This window comes from Desmodus rotundus, chromosome 3 (genome assembly GCF_022682495.2).
Source record: "Desmodus rotundus isolate HL8 chromosome 3, HLdesRot8A.1, whole genome shotgun sequence".
Taxonomy (NCBI): domain Eukaryota; kingdom Metazoa; phylum Chordata; class Mammalia; order Chiroptera; family Phyllostomidae; genus Desmodus; species Desmodus rotundus.
The window spans coordinates 18,005,973-18,032,581 of record NC_071389.1 but is presented as its reverse complement, the minus strand read 5'-3'; the positions used below and the strand labels follow the sequence as shown (position 1 = coordinate 18,032,581).

Genomic DNA, 26,609 nt, shown 5'->3' with positions numbered 1-26,609 from the left:
AAATTGTCCTGAGGAAGCTCCTTTTGTACTCGTATGTAATGATTTTCAAAATATCAGAGCACTACTACTTGTTTTATGTCTAAAATACCTCCAAAGGGACATTTAACAAACTGATTACACTGACTGCTTCTGGGGAGGGAAACAGCAGCCAGAGGAAAGATGGGAAGACTTTTCACTGCCTACCACTTGAATCAGTTAATGAATTATCTTTTCAAAATATAATTTAAGAAATAAATACAAACAAAAACCGAAAACGTCTTGTGGTTCTATCTAGGTAAAGTGGGTTAGAGAGAAAGGAACCATTATGAAGCTCCTACTACGGTCCATATACTGTTCCAAGCCCTTCCAAATTCATTACCCCATTTATCCTGATATTCCATTGAAATGGGATATTCTAATTTTACAAGTTAGAAAGTAAGTTAAATTGGTCAAGTAACTTAGTCAATGTCAAGCCTAGTCTCGCTCCAAACCTCCAGGCTTCTCCATTTTCCAAACTGCTTCTATGGAAGCAAAATGTCCTATTTAAGAGTAATGATAATACTGGTATTTATTGGGCACTTGCGATGTGCTGGGAACAGTACAAAATGCTTTGCGTAACAATTCTCAAGACAACTCTGGAAGGTTGGAATTTCTAGCCCCCTTTTACAGAGAAGACAAACGAGGCGCAGGGAGGTGGCGTGTAAGGAGCCCAAGGTCACAGATACAAGACGGTTACAAGCCGGGTTTAATACCAAAGCTCCTGCTCTAAAGTAGAAACCACTCCCGTCCAATCCAAATGATAAAAGCAGAACGCCGGCTGGGCGGGAGAGTTAGGGCGGCGCGGGGAGCACGAGCACTTCCGCCCGGAGGGGCAAAGCCAGCGGCTGCGGAAGGCCCTGCGTGTCCCGCCAAGACGAGCTCGCGAGAGGATCCGTAGGGTTGGCAGGGGCCCAGAGCCTCCGCTCCGCCTCCGCCTCCGCTCCGCCTCCGCCTCCGCCGCCTGTCGATCACCTGGCCCAGCCCGACGCCGGCGCAGCCCTGGCAAGCTCCGCCCCACCCCTGGCTGGGCGGGAAGCGAACGCGAGTTCCCTCCCGTTACCGCCCGCCTGCGGGGAGGGCGGGGGAAGCGGGAGGCGCGCGCTCGCGAACTGCGTGCTCGCGTACGTCGCCGGGGTTCGGCTGCGTCGGTCTTGCCGTCCGCCCGTTGCCGCCGTCGCTGCCGCCGCCGTCGCCGTGCTCTCGCTTCGCCGGCCGCCGCCTAAGGGGGTTGGGGCTGGGCCAAGCTACCGCCGCTGTTGCCGGGATGCCGCGGGTGTACATTGGCCGCCTGAGCTACCAGGCCCGGGAGCGCGATGTGGAGCGCTTCTTTAAGGGCTACGGGAAGATCCTGGAGGTGGATCTGAAGAACGGGTGAGGAGGGCGCAAGAAGGGCCGCCTGGCTGGGGACAAGGGCCCGGCGGTGGCGGGGATGCCGAGGGGACGGGAGGGAGAAGCCTGCCGGGCGCGGAGCTGCTATCGGCCTGCTCCGGTTCCGCCATAGTCGCGGCGCTTCGGGGGCGCGAGTAGGCCCGGGTTCCCACTGCGCCTGCGCGGGTGGGGGTGGTGGAGGGAAATGGGAGCAGTGGTGAGGCTCGGAGTGGGACGGGGAGAAGGAAAACCCGAGTGGGATTGGGGCTCCAGGCAGGAGTGCACAGCTTCAAGGCGCCGAGGAGGCCTGGTTTTTCTCCGGCTAGGCACTGGCACCGGGGGCCGGGTTTTTTCCGCCTAGAGACCAACCTTTCCCGCTCTACGGGCTGCTGGCAATAAACAGGCAGGATTTCCTGCTCCCCTTTCACCTCTTCGCCAGTCTAATGGACCAGACGGTCACAACGCATCTTTCCTGGGGATAGCAGCTCTGGAGAGAAGCCTTGTTTAGACTTGCCATGTGCTACACTTTGTTGAGGCGGGAGACTCCGGTTTGAGTAGTCTAGTGACAGTTTCGAAAGTATCGTCTTGCCATGCTGAAAGCCTTCACCGTTCCCTCTACAAGGGTAAAGTCTTAACTCGTTATCTTTAAGACTCCGTACAGAGTTTCCAGGCTGTGGTTTCTGTTCTCCAGCTTGCCAAAAAAAAATTGCTTTGTCGTTGTAGAATTTGGTGGAGAATAGTGGCCACCCTGGCTGGTACGCGCGCCAACTAGCTACCGTAGACGGAGACTCGCAGCGCGAAATTGCTTACTGCCTCCCTGGGTGTATATGGTCTGTTACTTGTATTCCTAACCTATTTTGGCAGAGCGGGGCCCCCAGGAGCTACGTGCTTCAGGGAAAACCGATGGGGAGTCCGGTCAGGAAAAGAAACTCAACGGGGAAAACTGTCAGAACCAGGAAAGTTTAGGCAGGACTTCAAAGACACGGACATAAAAATTAAGAGGAGTAAGGACAACACTTCAGGGTACTGAACCTTGGCTTGTTTTTTTAAAGAACTGCCTTGCAACAGGTCTGACGTTGCTACAGTTTGTCCCCCAGCATAACATTAGCAACTAACACGTGAATAGGTAGGGGATATACCTAATGTGAGTTGCATGTTTGAGAAAAATTGGTAACTACCATATACTCAAAATGTTGGCTGGGTTCTAAAAAGTCAAACTGATCGTTAGAAAACTCACCTCACTCAGGCAAATGTCCTCAGTAAATTGTTTTTTATGAATACTGACTTTGTTTAGAGTAAAAGACTTAGGAAAATAATCATTTTGTATAATAGAACTTTCAGTTCTTAAGGGCTTTTTTTGTTATAGTAATACATATATATGTGAGAAAACAAGTTAAAATTCCCAGTTTTCTTCAGAGCCCAAATAAATGGACAGAATAACTAAGTTTTATGGGGAAAGCGTGGGTTTTGAAGCTAGACAGACCTGGGTTAAATCTTAGCTTCACCACTTTCTATCTGTGGGAAAGTTACTCCTCAAATTCTAAGTTTCCTCACCCAGGAAAATTGTGAAGCATTTGGCTCATAGTTGTAAATGGTCGCTGTAATTACAGAGGTTCGATCATGATGTTGATGAGACATCTTAGCTTGTGTTTTATAACATAAAGCACATTTGGCGAGGTCTGTTTTCTAAGGTTACTCAAGTGACAGTGAGCAGGAAATGATGTTGATATTAATGGGAAAACTGGTTAATTAACAAATACATTGATAACCCACCAACCGGGAGCATGCTAAATGAATTGGGAAGGAGACAGAAAAGAATTCTGTTCTCGAACACATTAAGTGTTTATGGTTATAAAATGTATACTTGGAGGTAAATGCTTGCTCTCACTTTTTAAGCCTCAAACAAGTAAAACTTGGAGTGGTTTGTTTGAAAAGGGCTTTAAAGGACGGATTGCCTAAGGCTTCAAAGGAAGAACGAGAAAGACCTGGGAATGGTGTATGCTCTCTCAGGTGATGAGGAGTTGGTCCAGTAAGGAATAATGTTGAGTAATAAACAATCTAGTTTGGGTTGACTCTCATTAAGGATCTAGAAATTTAACCACATAAACCAGAAACAACTATAAGATTTTATACTAAAAAATCAAAATCATAGATGAGGAATTCAAAGGCTTTAGAGAGAAAAATTGAGCAACCCTGGAAATGATGGGATGAGAGAAAGGAGAGGTTCTTCCAGGACCCTAAATATCTAGGTCTCTTTTGGGGAACTGTTGGGTCTTACAGTTCTGTGCTGGACCATGATGTGCATGAGCCCTGTGACTGAAATGAGAAATAGGACGTTGTTTCAGGGATTTGAAAACAGGTATGACAGTCACCAAGTGGGCACACCTGCGTCATTACAGAGGAAAAAGACTGAGCCAAGAACCAATGGCATAGATGTATTTCAAGGAAGAATCGTCTGGACAAGATGGCAGGAGTGCCGAGGAGTCTGAAAGGAAGGAGCAGGTCCAGACGGGAAAGATGGCATAACACAGCAGCCTGTGTAAGCTTGTGGTCTGGGAAACAAAGGAGGATAGGAGATCTCCCTGAGCAGTATTTTTGAACATACCTGGATTGTGATTAATAGTAATTGAAACTCAAAAGCAGATCTTAGATGGTTAGGGCATTTAAGAATTGCTGAAGAGTCCAAGTTTGTAGAAGAGAGATATTATCAGTAGACAGACGTGTTACCATATTTTGCATGTTTAATGTGCACCCACGGTTTCTGTGCACATTGTACACAGGATTATTATACCCATATATAATGCACATCCTTATTTTTCCCTCAAAAATTCGGGCAGAAGGTTGTGCATTATACTTGAATAGCTGTGGGTAAAGTTCAGAAGTAATTACATAGGCATAAAGTACTGCTGTAGGAGAAAGTAGACCCAGGTGATGAGGCAGAGGAGCTCTCTAGATGGGACTTGAGTGTCAAGGAGAGGCTTTTATGGGCCCTCTTGGGATTTGGAGAAGAGGGATGTGCGGTAGTTCATTGTACCAGGCAGCCCGAGTGGAGACTGCCTTTGTGTTTGGAGAACAAGGACCACACACATGACGTAGATCTCCCCGCACCCCGGAGACCACTCCAGACCCCCTTAGGTGGAGCCTGCATTCATACCTGGCACCCTAACTCCAGCAAGAGTCACCAGGGGGGTCAAGGAAGCAATGGTATTAGCACCTGTTTATGGCCTACCTGCTCCACAGTAGCCTTCGCTGCCTTTGACTCTTTGTGAATCCTGTGGGCTTGCTTTTTTTTTTTTTTTTTTTTTTTTTTTTTTTTTTAATAAAACCAGTGTTTCCATGTAAAGTGTAGAAGGTTTTTTGATACAGTAGTTTCTCTTGCCACAAAATTTTGTGGTTTTAGTCAAAGACCTTTGTGTCTTAATTTTTCCATATTTTAGTTAATGAATTAAACATCACATCCTGAGATTATTCTACTTGCCTAGTAGCTGGACAGGTAAACCCCTCCCCACCAAATCATTGAGGTGGTAGGTTTTTTGTTTTTATTGTTTGTTTTAGTTTGTTAAAGGCATGAATTAAAAAACTCAAGGGAAGCTTCGCTATAAATTCCAGAATCTGTGTTTCATATTACAGTGAAGTTGTTAATAGCCAGAATTTTTAGGGGATGTCCTGGTCTGTTTAATTGGATTTTTATGATACCTACGTATTACCAGGAAGTTTTGTTCTCACCCTTGTTAAAAATTCTTTCAAGCAGCCCTAGCCAGGTGGCTTGGTTGGTTGAAGCATTGTCCCCTACGCCAAAAGGTTACAGGTTGGATTCCTGGTCAAAAGGTTAGGGTGTGGGAACCGTCCCTGGTCAGGCGAGAAGGGCACATTCGGAAGGCCACTGATTGATGTTACTCTCACAGTGAAGTTTCTCTGTGTCTGTGTGTGTGTCTCCCTCCTTCCGTGCCTCCCTCCTTCCCTTTCTGTATTTAAAATAAACAAACATATTCTCAGTGGATGTGGATTTTAAAAATTCCTTCAAGTAGAAGGTACCTTACTTACTTTTTTAAGCATGTTATGACTCCTTAACAAGTTGAGTCCTTGTTGTGTTTGTTTCTGATCTGAGGCATCGCTAGGCTTTGGATACTAAGATGAATCTCCTCCAAGCCCAGAACCTACACAGGGATTTTACCTTTCGACTGCATTGATGGGAGCTTGTTTTTTCCTGTCTTTTCTTTTAAAGGGGCAGTAACGGAGATATAATTAGTTTAATGTTCTAGGATAGGTTTAAATAATGTCATATTTGAACCCACACAGTCCCAGGCTTTGGAGCTGTGTTAAGTAAGGCATTCGTTCTGGATTAATTTTATTATTATTTAAGAAGAGATTAAAACATAGCTTTCTTTAAAAGAGTGTTTGAGCAACTGTTTTATGCATAAAGTTAACTAATATTTCAAAATAGCACGTATTTATTTCTGATTGTAAAAATCTTACATTTATTATAAATTTTTTAAATATACGGGTAAAAACAAATCATCCAAAGATGCATTTTGACACTTTTTAGAGAGAAGGGAAGGAAGAGAAAAAGAGAATGAGAGAAACATCAATCTGTTGCCTTTAACATGCCCCCAACTGGGGACCCAGCCCTCAACCCAGGCGTGTGCCCTGACTGGGAATCGAACCAGTGACCCTTCAGTTCGCAGGCTGGAGCTCAGTCCACTGAGCCAGCCACACCAGCCAGGGCGACATTTTGACACTTTTACCTTCTCTCACTCACTGTCTTCTTATTCCAACCCCTCCCTTGTTTTAACATATCTGGGATCATACTATAATTATAATCCTATTTTATAACCTTTCTAACAGCCTCATGGTCCTTTTCCTTGGTCATTAAGTGTTCTCTTACAACCTGATCGTTAATGGCTACATAGTATTCCCGCATCTGCATGCTATTTAATACACATAATTAAAACCGTGTTGTAAGACATTTAGGGTGTCTCTGGTTTTTCACTGTTTTGTGCATCTAAAACACTGTGGTGGCCATCCTTTAGTAAATCTTGTACACGTGCTGGTTATTACCTCCTGGCAACTTCCTAAAGGTGGAACTCTGGAGTCAGTATGTACTTGTCCGTACTTCTAAGGCCTTTGCTGCCCACTGATTGCCATTACTCTGAACCAATAGTGTTTATATTTTCATTTGCCATGTATAAGAGTTTCTATTTTTCTGAGCTCTCAACTATCCATTGTTATAATTTTTAATATTATGATTTTTAAATTAGAATGTTTAAAAATTATGTACGAGGGAGTTATCTTGAAGTCTTCAATGCTCACTCATTTAGTCCCATTTAGCCTACCAAGGATAACAAATTCAAGAACTTCTTTAAAAACAGAAACAGCTTGGGGCTGATTGGGGGCAGAAAAGGCTCGTGTAGACCTGTAGACAACACCAAAAGCACAAAGCGCAAAAGAAGTGTCGTTAAGAACCTTTTTCAGTAGGCATGGTCTTAGATGCAATTTTATGTCCTGCTTTTTCTGCTTAATTTATCCCATATGTTTTTTTCCTATTACATTAAAATCTTTTTCATTCACATCATTTATTTTAATGGCTGCATAAAACCCATTGTATGGCTGTATCATGCTTTACCCAACCATTACTCCTAGGTTGTCTCTAATTTCTTGCTGTTAAAAATAACCCTGTGGTGGATATGATGTGCATAAAACTTTGTTTGTGTTTTTGTCATTCCTAAGGACAGCTTCCGTTAAGTAAAATCATGTGTCACAGCAGGAACAGACATTTTCAAGGCCGTCAATATATACTGCCAAATAGCTTTCCCTCCTAGCAGCCTCGCCAGCACTGGGTATCCATGTTGTTTAAACTCTTTGCCAATTTAACAAGTGAAATGGTCTTATGTGTTTCACCCAAGAACTTTTTCTCAAGCAATTAAGACATAACGAGAAGCAGGACTATGGATTGCATGGCAGTGTGTTGTTTCATTGATAGCATGACCGACACAAATACGCCCAAGCTGTCTGTACTGCAGTCTCATTGAAGTCAACCCACCTCCAAAAAAATGTATGCATAAGTATGTTACTTCACCTGTCCCAAGACATGGGTAATTTTTTAATTTGTCATTTTGATAAGTCAGTGCCAGGAGACAGTGCCGCACAGCGATGCTGACCGAATGTCAATGGCGTGGGCTGCCCTGGCTCGGCACTTCGGCTCCTCCGTCCTGGCTCCCTGCTGTGGGTGACCTGAGTGAACACGCTCCTTTTGGCCAAGTCATTTTAAACCCTATTCCTCAGTTTACTGTCTCGCCCCTCCCTTCCTCATTGAGGTGGCATGTGAGTGGAAAGGGCCCTGTGAAGAATTTTTCTCTTCTTAAAAGATAGGTGCAGGATGTAGACTAGACAAAATGTGCTTTGGGTTACTCGTGTACCTGGATGCTTCCAGTAACCTAAGGAGAAAAATGTGCTTTGAGCGCCCAGAGGAAAGGTGCTCCAGGCGCCCGACAGAACCCTGTTGGGGGTGGTATTTAGAAATTTGTGAGCTAACACTGCAATTTTCAAACTAGAGTATATTAACAGTGTGCATTTGAATGACTTACTTTTTAACTGAGTATATGAAAACACTGTGCAAACAAGTGTTGTCTCTAGTTTGTGCTCATGGGGAAACTGAGGCATGAGGCTACAAAATGAGTTGTTGGCCTCTGGAAGCTGAAGCCCTTTCCTGTTCACATGGCAGGTACAGCGTGGTGGTGCCAGTCAAAGCTGCGCTCACGCTCTCTTTCCAGATGGTTCCATCCTGTCCTGGGACTCGTCTCAAGGGTGAGGAGGTGGTTCAGGTTCCACGGCTTGTTCAGTCTTTAGTTTCTTGGCAGAAGCTTCCAACATGCTGACAACTTCACTGCCAAAAAGTATGACAGGTGGTACTTTTTGTGACATTGGCCCTGGACAGAGACTGGTGGTGATTCTTCACCTCAGGCTACTCTTTGCAGCGCGGCGCTGCAGGGTAGGGTTTGTGCAGTAAGTGCGGTGAATGACTCTGCCCTGTAGCGAGGGGTCAGGCTCTGCTCTGAATTTGCGGGCCATGTTTTTGAGGAAATGCCCCACATGACCTTTTCTTTGTATTGAGATGAAAGTTGGAGGCATCTGAACTGCAGATACCGGAGGAAGCACTTTAAGGGTACTTGTAATCCCTCCGTGGGGCCCCCCAACCATGTCTTTAGCCCTGGGTGCCAGAATGGGGTGGGCGGGGGTCTTCCTAGACAGACTTCTGAGACCTGGAGGCGGGCGGGGACTGAAAGGAGGGAGGTTTGAGTTTATTCTTCAGGAATGGAGTCAAGCAGGAGGCTCAGGGAGTCTGGAACCACCAACCAGGAGCGCTGCCTTTGACAAGAGTTATTCCTCACGGGTGAAATAAAGCTATCAGTTCATTAGTTTTAAAGAATTTCATTAAAATATTGCATGGCCAGTTTCAGGGGAAGGGCGTCCCCAGGAAATAGCGTAGGGAGTGTCATCTTTAACCAAAAATAAAATAAAAATGAGAAAGCAACTGACTGCAGCCCAGGGACCTTGGGGCAGTTAGGAAGGACAGGAGAACGGCCAAGACGGCCCCAGAGGCGTGACCTGTAAGAGGCTCTAACGCCTGTCGTCCCCCTTACTGTGTCTTTTTAGAAGCAGGCACCGGTTTGCTTTGTAGTTTTGGTGTTGGAATCGGGTAGTGCTGTCTGCTGAGTGCAAACCTCTATTTCATTAATTGGCTACATGACTTTCATCTTTTGAGTTTTTAAAGAATTGTTTGTAATTGTGATTGAGTCTTCATGAAATTGAGTGGGTCATCAGGGAATAGTTGATCCCCTTTTCTTGTGACACCTTTTAATTTCATTTACCCTTAATGCTGATGTGTCTGAAAACTGAATGGACACAGGTGTGATTGTGTTTGTGTCCCTCCCCGCCCACCCTCCACCTTTAAGGAAAGCAGCCATGTTGACTTAAAAATGTCAAAATAATAACAGTTATGACAGGAGGTTCTGGTGGCGATCATTTGATCGAAAGCTGTTTGCAGGTCTGTTGCTTTCTGAGGGCAGGCCCATTTTGCAGGGTAGACTATGACTGCAACCTAGTAAAAAGTGATACGGCATAGCGACCTTAGTTTTTTAAAACAGTTTTGGATAGTTGAAACAAATGGGCAGTTCAGTGCATAGGACAGTTACAGAATAAAACTAAATTTGATTTTGATACATAATCCTCTCTGCTATTTTGGAGGAATTAAGTTTTATCCCTTAGTTTTTAGGATGATGATTGTTTCTATTCTGTCTTCCTCCGGTATGTGAATTTTCCCTTTAGAGATGGGCAGGTGTTTTCTTTATGGTTTGGTACCTTTCTCTGTTTTCCTAGATTGGTTTTTAAATTTTTATATGTTTGGTCCTAATACTCTAGAGAGTAATTGTTCACAGCTTACTAGCTCTGGTACACTTAATGGTATTTCTTGCCATTTAGTTTTTTTCATAAGATGCTAATACTCATGTGGGTATTTGTCACCCACAACACAATATGATGAACTGACTTTCTGTGTTTCTGGAGGTTGTGTTTCTTAAATCGTGCGTGCCCTTGTCAATCACTTCTCAGTCCTGGCGTACGGAAGGCAGTAGGATGTGGTGGTGGAGTGTTGGTTTCGGGTTAGAACCAGGATTGGAGAGTCCCAGGTGTTGGGTATCCTTGGCAAGTTACTTAACTGCTCCAAGTCTTAGTTTCTTCATCTTTGAGATTTCAGTAAGTGTCAAAGTTGTGAAAGTTACTACAGAGGAATTTGAAGAAGGAAAGAGTCCTGGTGGGCAAGAGTAGTCACGTTCATTGTGGTTTGAAGTTAAATCAGATCTTAAATGCTTATCTGCAAAGTGCTTTTCTGGTTGCTGTAATTCTCATATAGTTGGAGGGCTATAAACCTTATGGTACTCTTTGATTTCTAGTCCATTTCCCCCCATTATTCATGCTTACATTTTTTGATTCCAGTCATCATTTCTTACAAAACTAATTAAATGTATTTTAAAATACATAATATTGTCAGTACCCACTCACACCCACCACCTCTAGACCCAACCCTGTTGTGTCTATGCTGGCCTAGTTTGTGCTGAGTCTGAAACCAAAGACAGATTCTGGGGGTTGATACGGGACCTCCAGAATGGGATTTGCACAGAATAATCGTATTTTTCCTCTATTCTTCTAGTCTGTTATGTTCTGAACCCACACATGTTTTCGGAAGGACCAGATGGCTGACACTGGCTAATGGGAACCAAAAGACAAGAGTGAGAGTAACCTGATTGTTACATACCCCGGGCGTAGAGGGGCTTCACCCTGCCCCGAGGAAACTTGCTTTCCCTCTGGAGACTACCCCACTGTGCCAGAAAACTTGAATACAGCCTGGCTGACCTGAGGTTAGACTATCGAGTCAAGCAGCAGCACTTGTTGAATGAAAAGGATTACGCTCAGGATGGGGAGAGAAGCATCAGCCTTTACAAAGGTGGTGTAACCCTGTGGTTAAGAGCTTGGATTTTCGAGTCTGTTGGATCTGGGTTCAAATTTACTGTGTCACTTACGAGCTCCTTGATAATAAGTAAGTTGCGTGGCCTCTCCAAGCCTTGATCTTCTCATTTGTAGACCGGGGATAACAGTAGTAGTCGTATGCTCCGCAACTTTGATGTGGGGCATGGGTGAAACACGGACAATTACTTACTGTGTGCCAGGTGCTGAATACTAACTGGTGGTTGTTATTAAAGAGCTCATAATCAAATGAGAGGAGAAGCACAAGGAAAAAAGAACAAGGCTTGAAAGGACAACAACCATGTTACGTTAAACATAAAAACGGATAGAAGTTTTGAAGCTTTAAAGAAAGTGCTGTAAGTGATCAGAACCGGGCAGGTTTCTGAGACTCATACAGGGGTGTATGGAAGAGGGTTGGTATCACTCACCTTATGTAAGCAAGGCGTTCCAGGTCTAGAGTATGATGCAAACAGAGATATCTAGGAGTCATTATAGACCTCTGAGCAAAAGAATGATAAAGTAGCTGGCTTTCCCTGCTATGTGTAAAGAGACAAATTGACTAAGTAAAAATAGCCATCTCCTAGAATTAAGTAAGTTAATCAGACAGGAAGAGACAGCCCTGAGGGCCCAACAGAATGAGAAAATTGTAAATTAGGCAATAGACTGAATGGCCAACCAGAAAGGAGTAGACAGAGGTGATTACAAGATTCTTGGGAGTGAATTAGATGGCCAGGGATCCAGCAGAGAGAAATCATGAGGTAGGTTTTCTTCTTTGAAGGTGGGGAAAAATCAAGTGCAGACTGAGCTGTGGCCAGCGTTTGCAGACCAGGAATCCACACTAGCTCTAATGAGAGAGCTCTTGGTGTGCAGGAACTGCCGGTTTGCCGACGTGAAAAGAGCCCCAGACTGGGTATTGGTGAGTCCTGAAGTCGCACCCCAGCTCTGCCACTCAGTGAGCACGGGTAAGTCATCCACCTTCTCCGGGTGGCCTTGATGGCCCTCCCTTCTCTGAGGCCAAAGAAAGGAAACCCAGAATGCCCAGAGCAGCCTCTTTCCTGTCTCAAGATAGAAAAGGATCTCAGGAACCTACTTCGTGTAGTAGGAGCTCCTAGTTGTGGGTTATGAATAACCCTCTGTAACCAGGAAAGTCAAATTGCCATCATAGTCAGTGACCCGAAGAAGCGACTGTGGCACTGGTTACTTCTGCCTTGAGGGCTTGACCGCTGCGCCCCTGGAATGTAATAGACCTTTGGAACCAGGGGCCGTCACAGCGCTCACTCGCAAGCTGTTCTCTGAGTTGGCCTCACCCGAGCACTAGAGAGTTGGTCACCGAGTATCCTTCTGCAGTTTTCCAAGCTCTTTGTGCAAACAGCAAGAATTGCTGTGGTGGTGTTGTTTTAATTACTCTCCTATCAATGTGTCCTAACTTTTTTCACCTCATAAACACCAAGTTGGCTGAAATACAGGTCCAACACTGAGTGCTTTGAAAGAAAGCTATTTGATTCCTGTTCACTAAATGCCATTTCTTTCAGGGTAGTAGATTTAAGGGCTCTGCCCTTAAAGTACAGTGCTGTTGACCCTAGTTTGAGGGTTCAAGCCGACCCATGGGTTAACTTCAACAGATGAAAATTTTTCCTTGGCTACAGCAACATCCCTAATCCTGACCAGCCATGGAGAGGTTCGGTTCTTACAAGGAAAATGAGTGAATGTGGGAATGGCTCACCACATTGGGAAAACAAAACTCACATCCTGCTGATGGTTGGCTGAGGACTGTCATGTCCACATACAAAGAAAAGCATGTGGCACAGTTTTAGGACAAAGGTGAGCAGAGACCCACTACGGAAAGGGGCACATTTTTGTCATAGAGAGAACATCCAAGGCATGCCCCTTGGTGAGCCGTGTTGGTGGGTGACCGCAGGCACACGCATGGAGGCTTGCTTTTCCTCGCTCCCCACGTCCACTCCCTGTCCGTTAGCTAGTACCCAGCACCGCCTTAGCCAGTCCCTGCCCAGTTAGCCACTGATCAGCTTATCTCCAGGGCAAGCCGTGCTCATCGCGTTTCAGACAGGACTTTTCTCCAGTCTCCCTCTTCAGAGGTAATGTTGGGAAGACAGAGATGGCCCTAAGCTATTCCAAAAGGGGTGAGATGAACTCTACATCTTCTTCAGTGGGACCCGGCGGGGGGTGTTTGGAACCATTGGTGTAGGTTATTAGGATCAGGGGAAGTCTGTGTAGCAACAACACGGGCTCAGATGATAATTCTTCTTCAGGGAATTCTTCTAAAATTGAAGTCTTGGAGTACTTCGGTTGGAAAAACACGTCGTTCCAGTTCTAGCGTGTGGGCATTCGGACTGGGTGCCTGAGCAGTGCAGTAGGTGCTGAGTGAGGAAGGGCACGGAGCTGTCAGTGGTGGAACAGTGGACGGCAGCTTCGAACAGCCCACGTCATTCGGTGTGGCTCTGTTTGTGCTCTCCAGCTACCTGGCTATACTTGGTCAGAACTGTGATACCCACTTTTTTAGGGAGGAAATAACAAAAACTCCCATCCTGTCATTTTTTGACTTCATTTGACAGAGTAAAACATGACCCCAAGAAAAAGAGTTTGGGAAAAGGCAGTGGTACAGAAATGTTGAAGAAGGGAGTTTTTCTTTTAATTGATAACTAGCATTTGTTTAATAATTAGGCCATGCTGTTTGTTCTTTCACACAGGCACAGGGGAGAAAGGTTGAGGGACGTGACCTCTGGGAGTCCAGCAAGAGGAGGAATATTGGAGAGTTTTTGTTTGTCTTCATTTTTAGCAATCTCTGCCACCGAGGGATTTTTAAATTTGTCTTAGATTCAATCTCCAGGATTCCTTCATCATCTTTATTTTCATACTGGAATTATTGAAAGATGGTCTTTATTTTTAATAGAGCATAAGAAAAGGGGTGTCTGCAGCTAGAATTAAGTGTATCATCTGTTGGGCTGTGTTCTTGAGAGGCTTACTCTCAGGTCACACCAGGGACACGTATGCATGTGTGCGTTTAATATCGCTCCTTTCTCGACAAAGGAATCAAAAGGAGAGTACTTTGGGGGAGCAGAGTTTAGTTTCCTGTTGTTTTCTGCAAAGCACAAATGGATGTTAAAATGGATTAAGAAAGATTCGTTGACATGAGTTACCAGAAAGCTCTTTATTTTTCGAAGGCACGAAAATTTTGGAGACAGTTAAAATGTTTAAATAAAACTGTATGGGACCCATACAGTAGTTTTAAAAGGTATTTTAGATGATAAAAATTAAATTTATCCTTGACCATCTGTCACTCTTGTTTGCCTCTGGTGCTACCACATCAGTTTAAATTACCCCCTCATTGAGCCAGAGGAGGACTAACTTTTGTTTGTCATACTTCTGATGTTAGAAGAAACCGTAGACATGTGCAGTATAGCTCCCTCATTTCACAAACTAGACCCAGAGAAATAAAATTATTTACATGTGCTTTTCAGAGTTGGTTTTATAGCTGAACGAGGGCTAGATCCCAAGCCATTTCTTTTTTCTCCGGTGTTAACTAGTTACAGTATGCCTCAGTTTCCTCATCTGTAACACAGGGATAACAGTGCCTGATCCTTGGGTATTGTGAATATTAAATAAGATAACATTGCCTTGTATATGGAAATTAATAAATGCCAAGTAACATTTTGTTATGTAGTCTCTGCCTCATTTGGGGAACCCCTTCCCTTTATTGAATGGAACAAGTCTTTCTTTGAGTAAAGCAGATCTGAGTAAACGGTGGTGTGGCAGCAGCAGCCACGCTGACCTGGTCTTCACTTTGCTCTTAGAACAGGCAGGCATCTCTGGCGAGTGTGGGTTGTGGTGGTAGGAGGATAGTTGGTTTAACCTTCCAAACCCCCCAGCATGTCAGTGGCAGAGAGAAGTAACAGGTGCCTGATTTACCCTTGGACTGGACTTTGACATTAAAATGTTGCAAATAGTATTTGTGGCTTTTCACAGAGTAGTGGCCAAAATTTTCCTGTGAAATAAATTTGATCTTACATCAGCTATTTTAATAAATGACTTGGATAGCCCCCCCCCAATATGGCTCCCAAGTGACCCACCTGTTGGGACATTTTAGTAGGGAACGTTAAGGAGGTAACAATACGGATGAATCCCTACAACTCAGGGAAGAATTTTATTGGCAAGGAATGCCTCCCTTCAGCCTCAGCGAGAGATAGGGCTGACCGAACATTAATTTTTGTTTTCAGATCATTGTGCTTCCACTTAACAGATTGTCCTTACTTTCCCTCAGAGATCAGACTAGGTTCTGCATGTGAGCCTTGGAGCAGAACGAGCACGCACAGGACGGTCTTTGAGTCTGGGAGAGCGCACTGCCTCGTGGGTCTTACACACGCTTCCCTTTTTAACAACAGCTTGACTTTTTATTCCAGATGACTTGCAGAGCTTAGGGCCTTGCATTCTCTGACCGCCCGCCCACCCCAAGTAGTTATAAACCCTCCTTATTTTGAAGGAAGACCATCTGTGTAGATGGTTTTCTTAGTTAGGAGTCACTGTGTTCCTTCTGATGTCACACTAGATGAGTTGGGGGTCCCTGAATGGTGCGGAGCCCGTAGGGGGGTTCACTGCACCCATATTGAGTGCGCTCTCGTCCCTCTGCTTGGCATCAGCTCGCTCTCATACGAAGCCAAGCGCAGTGATGCTGGGGGCTAAGCAGACCCATGACCAGTTTTAACAACCGAATTAAGGTTCTTTTGGGGGGAGGAGGGGGTACTTTACTGTGATCTATTTAGAAATAAACCGAAGTAGAAAGCAGTTAGATTTGATATTTTTTAATATGCTTTTCAATTTTTTTTTTCTCTAAAAATGATAGTATGGCTTTCCTCATGACCCACCCTACTTTGGAAAGGAAAAAGCAGTGGCAATATATTTTTATCTGTCAGATTCTTAGTGACTAAAGCACTTTTAACATAGAAAGTCAGTGATTTGGAGAGGCTTTACTTGCTCTGTCAAATATGACATCATATTCAAAATCAGTTATTAAGCTGCTCAGCAATTCTAGCCCATGGAATTAAAGGAACCATGTTTTAAAGACTTCATAGCCCATAAAGGGAGCCAGCCAGGTGCCTGCTGGATAATGTTACTGCAAAACATTTCCCATTAAACAACTGGGTGTACCTGTATTACATTTTTTTAAAGGGAATTGAGATTGAGAGACTCAACGTTTGAATGCTATTAATACATTTCAGCTTAAAGAACCCTCCGAAATTGTTAGCTGTGCATTGTCACCTTGAGAGACTCTCGCTGGAGAGGAGCTCTTTAGTAAGGAAAGAATCCTGCAAGACCGAGTTCTCACTTAACATGTCGTTGAGCAGCATGTGTTGACGAAGCTGGAATCATTCTGGTCAGGCCGAATGGACTTGGGCAAGTCTTGTAACCTGTTTTCAGTCCAGTATGTTTACACGCAGAGAAACACTAAGTTTGCTGGTGTGCATAGGAATTTAAAGACATTCCTTTGTCTTTAAGGATAACTTTCCTTTGTGATCACACACGATCATTAAGATGGTGTTGGTTTTTAGACAGGCGGTGGGCACAAAGCTAGACTTGCCAGGGCCATGACAGACCAAACTAAAAGTTTAGTGATAACATAGTTCATAGAGCATTTGTTTAACCTTGCTTACAAGTATTTTATAATTTCTGGGCTTTCGTTTTATGAGTTGTACTCTAACACACGTTAATAGAATTTTGGAGGGAGTTTGTTTTCTTTCCTGTATGTGTTAAACCACCAAACCTCTTTGCTGGGAAATTCCTAGCAATAGTTTGTGTAGGAGTTTACACAACCGTATAAAGGTTTTAGATAATTCCAGCCTTACTAAAACTTCATAGAAATGAGTTTGGAATAACATGAGGAAGTGAACAGCTCTGAATATTTTTCACTGATAATTTCCGGAACATTTATTCATTTGTGACTGATTTGTTTAGGTGGAGGAACAGGAACTTTTTTTAAAAAAATTCTTTCACTAAGGAGATTAGAGATCCTGAGATTATCTTTAGCTTGTTACATTACTCCAAACATGATTTAACAGATAAAGCACAGTGCCTGAATGTAGGTCTAATCAGTGAGTTCTATGTGATATTTTGATACTTTACACCAAGCACCCCTGCAGAGGTCTTTGTAGTTGCCACCAACTACTTGGGGAACAAAAGAAGCGGTCTCTATATTTAGCCAGTCTCCTACTAGAAAGACAGGGATCTACCTTGAGAAGGCTCCCTATTTCCTTGTAGTGCCTGTTGGCACCAAGCAAAGTGGTTTCAGTTAAAGGGAAGAGAAAGTTGATCCTTAGTTTGCAAACCCCACCTAACCTTTGCTAAGCATGAACCTCCTTGTTTTCTCTTTAATGTAGTGAAGCTGGATGTCCGAATGGTGCCAACCAAGCTTTTGTTTGCTCTCTTCTAGGTATGGGTTTGTGGAGTTTGATGATCTGCGTGATGCAGATGATGCTGTTTATGAACTAAATGGCAAAGACCTTTGTGGTGAGCGAGTAATTGTTGAGCATGCCCGCGGCCCACGTCGAGATGGCAGTTACGGTTCTGGACGCAGTAAGCATTTAAAGGGCATTTGTATCAGTGACATGCCTTTGTTATTAAATCTTGATTTTTTAAAGTAATTAAATTATTGTTACATTGAAATGTATTGATATTTAAGCCATTTGTTTTTAAAATTATGTATCTTTTAAAATGTAAAATTGCAAATAAACATCTTTGATAATGTTTAATTTTAATTAAATTAATGACATAAATTTCTTGTTTTACTACTTTATAAATATGCTTAATGATGTATGTTTGTGTTGTTTTGTTTTTCTCTGTAATGCAATTGTTTAACATAGATTTAACAAAGACCTCAATGTTTTAATTAAAAGAATCCTTTGAGGCTAAGATGACTGCCTGTTCCATTTGCTGACCTTGGGTTACCTTTCCATGCGTGGCTCTTTGAACCATTGTGGCCCTTGGCTGACCAAAACAGGAAGCCATGTGACGACCGCAACCTTTCCCCATTAGACCTGGGTGGTGAGGATCCCAAGGGTTAGACACAGATGAGATTAAACTGAAATAGGTGCCTGAAAATCTTTTTTTTTTCTCATATAAAATATTCACAAAAACTTTAATCACTGTGAGTAACACCAGTAACTGATTTAGTAATTTGGTTACTTATTTCTAAATTGTTAAATTGTTAATAGTTTTTAATTTATGCATGTTAACTTTAAATATTAATGAATATATATACTTACAACTTTGTAAATTGAATTAAATTTTCATGTTTGATTGCTTTTTTTAAAAAAATCTAGTTTGGATTTGAGGGTGGGGATAGAGTTAAAATATATGTGCTATTTGGGTTGGGGGTGAATGGTATATTTAAGGGGAGTATGTGCTATATCGTTTTTTGCCTTTTCCCCCACTGAGTAATCTTATCTATTTGAACCTTCCAAAGGTGGATATGGTTACAGAAGAAGTGGCCGAGATAAATATGGCCCTCCCACCCGCACAGAATACAGGCTTATTGTGGAAAATTTGTCAAGTCGGTGCAGCTGGCAAGACCTAAAGGTTTGGACCCTGTTAACCTTCTGGCGTACGGTTGGGCAAGAGTTGCCCCTGGCTGGGTGGGTCAGTTGGCTGGAGTGCTGTCCCGATATGCCAAGGTTGCAGGTTTGGTCCCCGGTCAGGGCACAGAAAAGAGTCAACCAAAAAATGCATAAATAAGTGGGCCAACAAATCAATGTCTGTCTGTCCGTCTCTCTCTCAAAATAAATGGATGGATGGTTGGGCAAACAGTTATGGTTGGGAAGCAGGAATTTTATGCAGGCCCAGGCATACACAGAATGTAACGGTGTTCTATGATTGAAGGCCTTCCCAACGCACTTGGAAATTTGTAATTAAAGTTTCCGTCTGAGTGCAGAAGACATCAGAATTTCACTACTACTGTATGTCACGGGACCGTCACTCTAAGGACAGTCGGCGTCCCTGAGGTTTTCCTCATGGAGAACGTAAGCGAGCAGCGATTTTCAACCGTTCTCATCTCGTGGCACACACAGACTAACTACTAAAATTCTGTGGCACGCCAGAAAGTGTATTTTTTGCCAATCTAACCAAAAAAATAGGTATAATTTTGATTCATCACACCAGTTGGCTATTGTCATTTTTTTAATTTGACAGTCTAAGGGAAAACAGGTCCGTGCCTCTGACTACACGGTCAGGTATTGCATGTTTTAGGAATTCTTGTGGCGCACCGGTTGAAAATGAATGTTACAGAGAGATACCAATGTAGGGGGTTTTGTTTGTTTTGTTTTTTAATTAAAGAAGAAGTTACAGCCACCCATGTCTCCTGCAACATTAGTTGTAATATGCAAGTTCATGTCAGCTTCCAGTGTAGACCCTCTGGTAAAAATGGTTATCTGACCCATGTTTTTTATAAGGTTTATTTGATTTTCATGGAATATTTATCCTGAAAAAGGTTTTTTTAATTACTTTTTATAAAGAATTTATTTACTTTTAAAGAGAGGGTAAGGGAGGGAGAAAGGGAGAGAAATGTCAATGTGTGGTTGCCTCTCACATGCCTCCTACCAGGGACCTGGCCTGCAACCCAGGCATGTGCCCTGACTTGGAATCGAACCGGGGACCCTTTGGTTCGCAGGCAGGCGTTCAAGCCACTGAGCCACACCAGCCAAGGCTTTATCCTGAAAAAGTAAGGGTTTTTTTGTTTTGTTTTTAGAAAACTTTGTTATCTAGTTTTTAGATAACAACGATGAGATCCCGAAAAAGGTTAATTTACGCAGTCGGTCTTAGTGGAAGGGCTGGGACTGGACGTGGTGCTGGTTCTCTGCACTGCATTAGGCCCTTGCTGGGTGTCTGCACTGAAGGGAGGGGTCCTGTGTTCTGAGAGCTAAAGGCTGAACATTGTGGGTGGAAACTGGAAAAGCTTCAAAATTTTGGGTTCACATGGAGCCTAAACAACGTCCTCATTCGGTTTTATATTCTGTACCTTTGGTAGTTTCACTCTTAGGGAAAGAGAGGAATGAAGTCAATTTTCTATTAAGTCAAGGCAGCCTTAAGAGCCGGCTTAAATCCCAGCTCTGCCGTTTATTAGTTACTCTACTTCAGCAAGTTAATTTCCTCTTGCGCTTCATATTCCTCAGCCATAAAATAGGACTAGTATTCATTTCTACTCAAGGTTATGTGAAAATTGAAGGCATTTTTATATTAAAAAAAAGCCTATAATAGTTCCTGGCACAGTAAATCCTAGCTATTAATCAAGGAAATGCAAAAATAAAACAGATTCAAGGGATATCGTTACTTTCTAAAATTTGTAAATTCATACACCCTGTGGTGATGGCACTGAGATGAGATTCACACAGCAGCGCACCTCTGGTGTCACTGAGGGTGGCCCGTGCTGTGTCGGTCAGCAGCGGACCGCGTGTGTGCACAGTGCTGGTGTATTCCCTGGGGCCTGGGTGCACAGTAGGCCCTACACCGTCTAGGTCTGTTCCTGTGGGGGTGCACTCTGCAGGGCTCCCACGGCACGGGCGCCTACCACCACACTTCCCGGGTTAGAACCTGAGCACAGTGTGACTGTGCTAAGAATTCCAGTTCCGAAGGCTGGCTGCTTATGTTCAGAACCTGGGTTCTTCACCTGCTGCCTGAATGACCTTGAGCAGTTTACTTAACATCTCAGTATTTCAGTTTCCTCTTGTAAAATGGGGGTGATGATTATATCTACTCACATGGCTGTAACTGGGACTGAATTAATAACTTATACCTATCATACAATGAACATTCAACATGTTAGCTGAAGTAAAGCAGTTTTTGTGCAAAGATGTTATTGCTGGATTATGAATAATAACAAAAGACTATATATAGATATAACTTAAAAGTCCCAACAATTGGGAAATCCTCGGAAACGGTAAAGTACTGGGCACACAAATTAGGAAGACATGTAAACATTTTGTGATTCACTGAGCAGAGAAGTAGTATCAGATGGCATGTGTTCAGTGTTTATGACAGTTATGATATAGAGGAAAGTAATAAAAATAAGTTGTACTGAATATTCATACTAAGTGCATATTATATATAAGGAAATCTGGGGAAATCAGCCGTAAGTCCTTAAGTTTTAAATTCATCTAAATTTCATTTCTTTTCAAACACTAACCGGATCTCTCCTTTGTGTATGACTCCAGTGTGCGTCCAGCATGTGCATTGTATTGTCTCATTGGATTACAGCAAGTCCTTAAAGAGAGTGGGGAGGGGCCGCGGGCTGTCTGAAACCAGAGCTGGGCAGCACTGTCCTATGGCCTTCTTGTCTTCCATTTGCTTTGAAGAGATAACAATCTCGAATAAAACTGAGGTTCTAGTTTTATAATCCCTTTATGTATTTGTTTACAGTATCAATATCTATACATGTTTTTAAACGAATTTATAATGAAATGTAAAAATCCTGACTTAAAAGTAGTGGTAGGAGCCTCTAAAGCTTCTATAAACAAAGGACATGGCCAGTATAAAATTTAGAAAGTGATAGGTAACTAAAAGGTTTTATATTTACACATAACTTTATTTAAAAGGACAGTGAAATGTTAATTACCTCTACCACCTACCAAATGCCAGATACTACAAAGAACCTCGGTAAATGGTTGGTATGTAGATAGAAATATTTTAGAGAAAACTTTATGCTGAGGAAAGCTAGCATTTCTTCCTAAAAGAAAGGGAAAACTTTCATAATGGTGATTGCATTAGCTGCTTTAGCAAAGTATGTGTCAACCTATTCAGCAACTTTCTTTTCCTCCAGGATTACATGCGTCAGGCAGGAGAAGTGACGTATGCAGACGCTCACAAGGGACGCAAAAACGAAGGGGTGATTGAATTTGTGTCTTACTCCGATATGAAAAGAGCTTTGGAAAAATTAGATGGAACTGAAGTCAATGGCAGAAAAATCAGATTAGTTGAAGACAAGCCCGGTTCCAGAAGACGCCGGTCCTACTCCAGGAGCCGGAGTCACTCCAGGTACTGCTGGCCTCTGCGTGTCAGAGCGCATTGTACACTCACTAATGACGGCATAGATAGTCCATTTTCATTCTCCTGCTGGGTTCCAGGTGACGTGGTTCCATCTGGCTCAGTAACTCAGAACTTTGAACTGAATATTTATTTGTGACGCTCTTGAACTCTTAGGTCATTAATACAAATAGAAGTAAAGTCCTTTCTCTGAGGCAGGAATCAGTGACCTCCTTTCCCACTTCTTCTTGGGTTTGCCAGATCATACCCTCCCTGGGAGCAAACATGGTCACTGATGAGTGAGTCCCTTGGTCGCTCTCCCAGATGCTCCAGCTACTCAAGACTGGAGAATTTCTTATTCGGTGGTTTTTGTGTGAATAGACTTTACTAAATATTTCCCCAAATTTTTTATTGCAATCATTTTCAAACAAAGTTGAAAGAATAGTTTACAAACATCCCTATACCTTCCTCTGGCTTCAGCAGCTGTTAGCATTTTGTCGTCTTCTGTCTTGTCTCCCAGTCTGTATGTATGTACCACTCAGACGTGCATGACAGAAGTGTTTATGTGCATTTATACACACACCCTGTGCGTTGATTTTGTTGCAGTGTTTGAAGAGAAGTTATATAAATTATGACACTGCTCCACAATACGTCAGCATATCTCCACGAGGAGGACAGCCACACTTCTGTTTTCTAGCCTGAGAACGTTAACAGTGATGCTGTAAAGTTAGGCAACGTCCAGGCCGTGCTCCAGTTTCCCCGGTTATTCCATGGATGTCTTCGTAGCTGCTTGTGTGTGTGCGCGCGCGCGCACTGACCAAGATCCAATCCAGTCCAGATGCGTATTGCCAGGGGTTGTTAGGTCCTTCATTCTGAAGCAGTCTTCCTTCCCTCTTGCCCCTGATACTTACTTTCCTTAGGGTTTTTTTAAATACCATCTCACATTCTGAATTTATTTATGTTTCCTCTTGGTGTCATTGAATTTGAATTTATCTCCTGAAGTACCTATAATCTGAAAGTTAGATCTAAACAGGAGTAAATGAGATACAGGTTCAACATTTTGGGCAAGAGTCCTTTCATAGATGGTGGTTCCCAGGGACCTTTGGAAGTTTTCCCCTTTCTGCCATGATGAGATATTCTGGGACCTTATTTTTTTCATTCATGTTCTGCCTTATACGGATCCCTCACTGCTTTCAGTAGGCAACGATAAGGAAAGTCCACAGTTTTGGCTTATTAAAGGTTTTTTTAAAGCTTGGAATGTACTTTTAAAATGGCTCTCCGGTTACAGTGAGCTGAATAGAAGAGCGGAGGTGGGTAGACTGGAGAAGAGGCCGAATGACCAGTATATAAGAAGGTGATGGAGCGAGTCAAGTGGCTGGTATGAGGAAGTGGGTAGATAACAGCGGCATCCATGGACGTAAGGAAGGAGCCCAGCATTGTGGGTCTGGGGCGAAAGTGCGTTCAGGATTATTAGAGTTGCTAAGAGTTTTGCGGAAGCCGTCCAGGGGGAATGTTTGTGAGCAACTAGGTCTGTGGGCCTAGAGCACAGGAAAGAGGTATCTCTCAACTCCATGCCTGGGCAGTCGGTGCTGTACATATTTTCTTACTGAAAAAATGTCGGAGTGGACTCTATTCGGCTGTGCTGTGTCTTTAAGAAATGTTTTCTTCCCGTAGGTCCCGCTCTCGTAGCAGACATTCTCGTAAGAGCAGAAGCCGAAGCGGCAGCAGCAAAAGCAGTCATTCTAAGAGCCGATCTCGGTCCAGGTGGGTCCTCCTTGGTGTAAGTGGAGGGGGTGAGCAGGAAACATCCACACCATTTGCCACGTTGACTTTAATCATGTGACTGCTGGTCTTATCTCATCCAGTTTCTCCAGCTCTGCACTAGAATCCTGGGGGCTTAGAAAGCAGTCATAGGCCGTGGATTATATTGTGGGGCATAGCTCCGTGTTCCTTTGGCCTTTCCATCTGACGATTAGCATCAAGTATGAAGTTGCATGTGAATTCGACATCACTGTGTCTTCTCAGGTCGGGTTCCCATTCCCGGAGCAAGAGCCGTAGCCGCAGCAAGAGCCGCAGCCGCAGCAAGAAAGAGAAAAGCCGCAGCCCCAGCAAGGATGACAAGAGTCGCAGCCGCAGCCGCAGTGTGGACAAGCGCCGCAGCAAGAGTAAAGACCAAGTTGAAGAGAAGGTTCAGAACAACAATAACACCGGGAAGTCCAAGAGCAGGAGTCCCAGTCGACATAAAAGCAAGAGTAAAAGCAGGAGCAGGAGTCAGGAGAGGAGAGTGGAGGAGGAGAAGCGGGGCAGCAGGAGCAGGAGCAAGAGCAAGAGCAAGGAGAAGAGCCGGAGTCAGGAGAAAGGCCTCCGCAAGAGCAGGAGCAGGAGCAAGGGAGGCAGCCGGAGCCGCAGCCGGAGTCGCAGCAAAAGCAAGGACAAGCGGAAGGGGAGGAAGAGAAGCCGGGAGGAGAGCCGCAGCCGCAGTCGGAGCCGCAGCCGCAGCAAGAGCAAGAGGAGCAGAAAACACGGCAGCAAGCGGGACAGCAAGTCAGGCAGCAGCGAGAAGAAGAAGAAGGAAGACGCCGACCGCTCCCAGTCCAGATCGCGGTCCCGCTCGGGGTCAAAGGAGCGGGACCGTGCCAAGCCCGAGCCCAGCCAGAGGGAAGGCCGAGGGGAGACCGAGGATGCTGGCACCAATCAGGAGACCCGGTCCCGGTCGAGGTCCAATTCTAAATCCAAACCAAACCTTCCATCAGAATCACGCTCCAGATCAAAGTCTGCTTCAAAAACCCAGTCTCGGTCCAAGTCCAGATCCAGGTCTGCATCCAGATCACCCTCCCAGTCTAGATCTAGATCCCACTCAAGGTCCTAACTGGCTACGACCACAGCTGGAACTACCCGAGAAGTTTTGTACATGTTTGGTAGCCGTAGCACAAGTGATTGAAGTAGAACATACGTCACTGCTGTACATTTTTAACTCCCCTAATGGTGTGTCTACAATTGTTAAATCTAAGTGCTTCCTCTCTGTAAAGCCTCCTGGCACCAGGCCTTCCTGCTCGACTGAAAACAATCTTCTCTTTGAAAACCCTATTTCCTCATGGCCCACAGTAGAATATCCAAAATGCCTTGGCTTTCAGGCCTGGCCTTTCTTACAGGGAGCTCAGTACCTGGATGGGTTTAAGGCTGGAATGATGACATAGGTAGGTATGGTGAGTTCAACCATTTTTGCCCCTGAATTGATGCCCTTTGATGTACGCCATTTAGTGAAAGTGCTAAGTCTTAAGTTTCCTACCACTTTGGTTTCATAATTTTGGACTTAACAAAGTTGTGAATAGCACAGTCAAGGAAAATTGATACCTGCAGTAACCCATAGGAAATAAACTATAGAGTTCCATATTCTGGTATTGTGATTATATTGTTTTATATTAAAAAAGAAAAGAAAAGAATTTTTTTTAATTTTATTTTTCCCCGTCTTGCAAAGTATAGTGACCCCTGTTTCCATTAAATTTGAATAAAGACTATTTTTGCTTGACAAAATTTCATGGTTCTTGAATCAAAGTTGCACTTCTGGATCTCTCTTGATAACTCTTTTCTTAGCATAAAAAGTTCAGTGTATAATGACTCTGGTTTCTTTAGATCATGGGTAGGGAACCAACATTTTTCCTAAAGGATTTTTCTCACCCAGAAGTATAAAGGGATTCAGTTTCTTAGGAATTTACAGCCCTTCCTCTCTTCAGAACCTAGGGTTTGGCCCTGACCATTGTGGCTCAGTTGGGCATCGTACTGCAAAGGGAAGGGTCACCAGTTCAATCCCTGGTCGGGGCACAGGCCTGGGTTGTAGGTTCCATCCCTGAATGGGGCCCCTGTGAGAAGCGGCCAGTCAATGATTTGCTCTTTCTCCTTCCCTTCCCCTCTAAAAATAAGTAAAAGCTTTTTAAAAGTTTTTTTAAAGTTAGGACTTGAACTCAGGTCAGGCAGAGTTTCCACAGGACTGAATCTGCTTTCCTTAAGCAAAAATTTCTAAGTGGCTGCAGGACAATGCCACCAGCCCACCACTGTGAATAAATTTTAATTGCTCCATCATTTGATGAAGACTCGAAGGCCTGCTTCGGAGCACCCATTTGTCCAAGCCCAGGTCATCATTCCACATTCTAGGTACCAAGGAACGAAGAGAAGAAAGATGGAACATTTTAGCTTCTGCAGCGGGAAGCAGTACTTCAATGCTCACAAGAATGCATTTAATAGGGAATTTTCCAAAAAGGAAGCAGCCAAAGAAACAACAGACCACAATCATTAGCCTCTGGATGCTCAAAGTCCACACATACCTTTCTTTCCATATTTAACCTTTCCTCCCCTCTCCCTCCCAAAAAAAGAGTGGAAGGCAAAAATAGGGATAAAAAACAAGGGTAATAATAGAAAGTAGTAACAAATGTAGTAATTAAACTATGTCAGTAATCACTTGAAGTGTCAGTTATGTAGATAAAAGACTGACCAGCCCCGGCCTGGTTTGGCATCATCCTGTAAACAGAAGTTGCAGTTCGATGCCTGGTCAGAGCGCACGCCTAGGTTGTGGGTTTGGTTCCTGGTCAGGGCAAGTGGGAGAGGCAACCGATCAATGTTTCTGTTCCTCTCTTCCTCCCTCCCCCTCTCAAAAAAACAAAAACCTTTCAGTGGAATTTTAAAAA

At 43.8% G+C, this 26,609-nt stretch overlaps 1 protein-coding gene across 1 annotated transcript; it reads left to right on the top strand.

The window, feature by feature from the left end:
• Positions 1-1,129: 1,129 nt before the first annotated feature.
• SRSF4 (serine and arginine rich splicing factor 4) lies at positions 1,130-25,183 on the top strand. The gene is made up of 6 exons (XM_024554476.4): positions 1,130-1,389; positions 17,348-17,490; positions 18,380-18,492; positions 21,725-21,939; positions 23,602-23,691; positions 23,953-25,183. Exons 1-6 carry the CDS (start codon positions 1,283-1,285, stop codon positions 24,794-24,796), a joined length of 1,512 nt encoding a protein of 503 aa, XP_024410244.2. The 5' UTR covers positions 1,130-1,282; the 3' UTR covers positions 24,797-25,183.
• Positions 25,184-26,609: the final 1,426 nt, after the last annotated feature.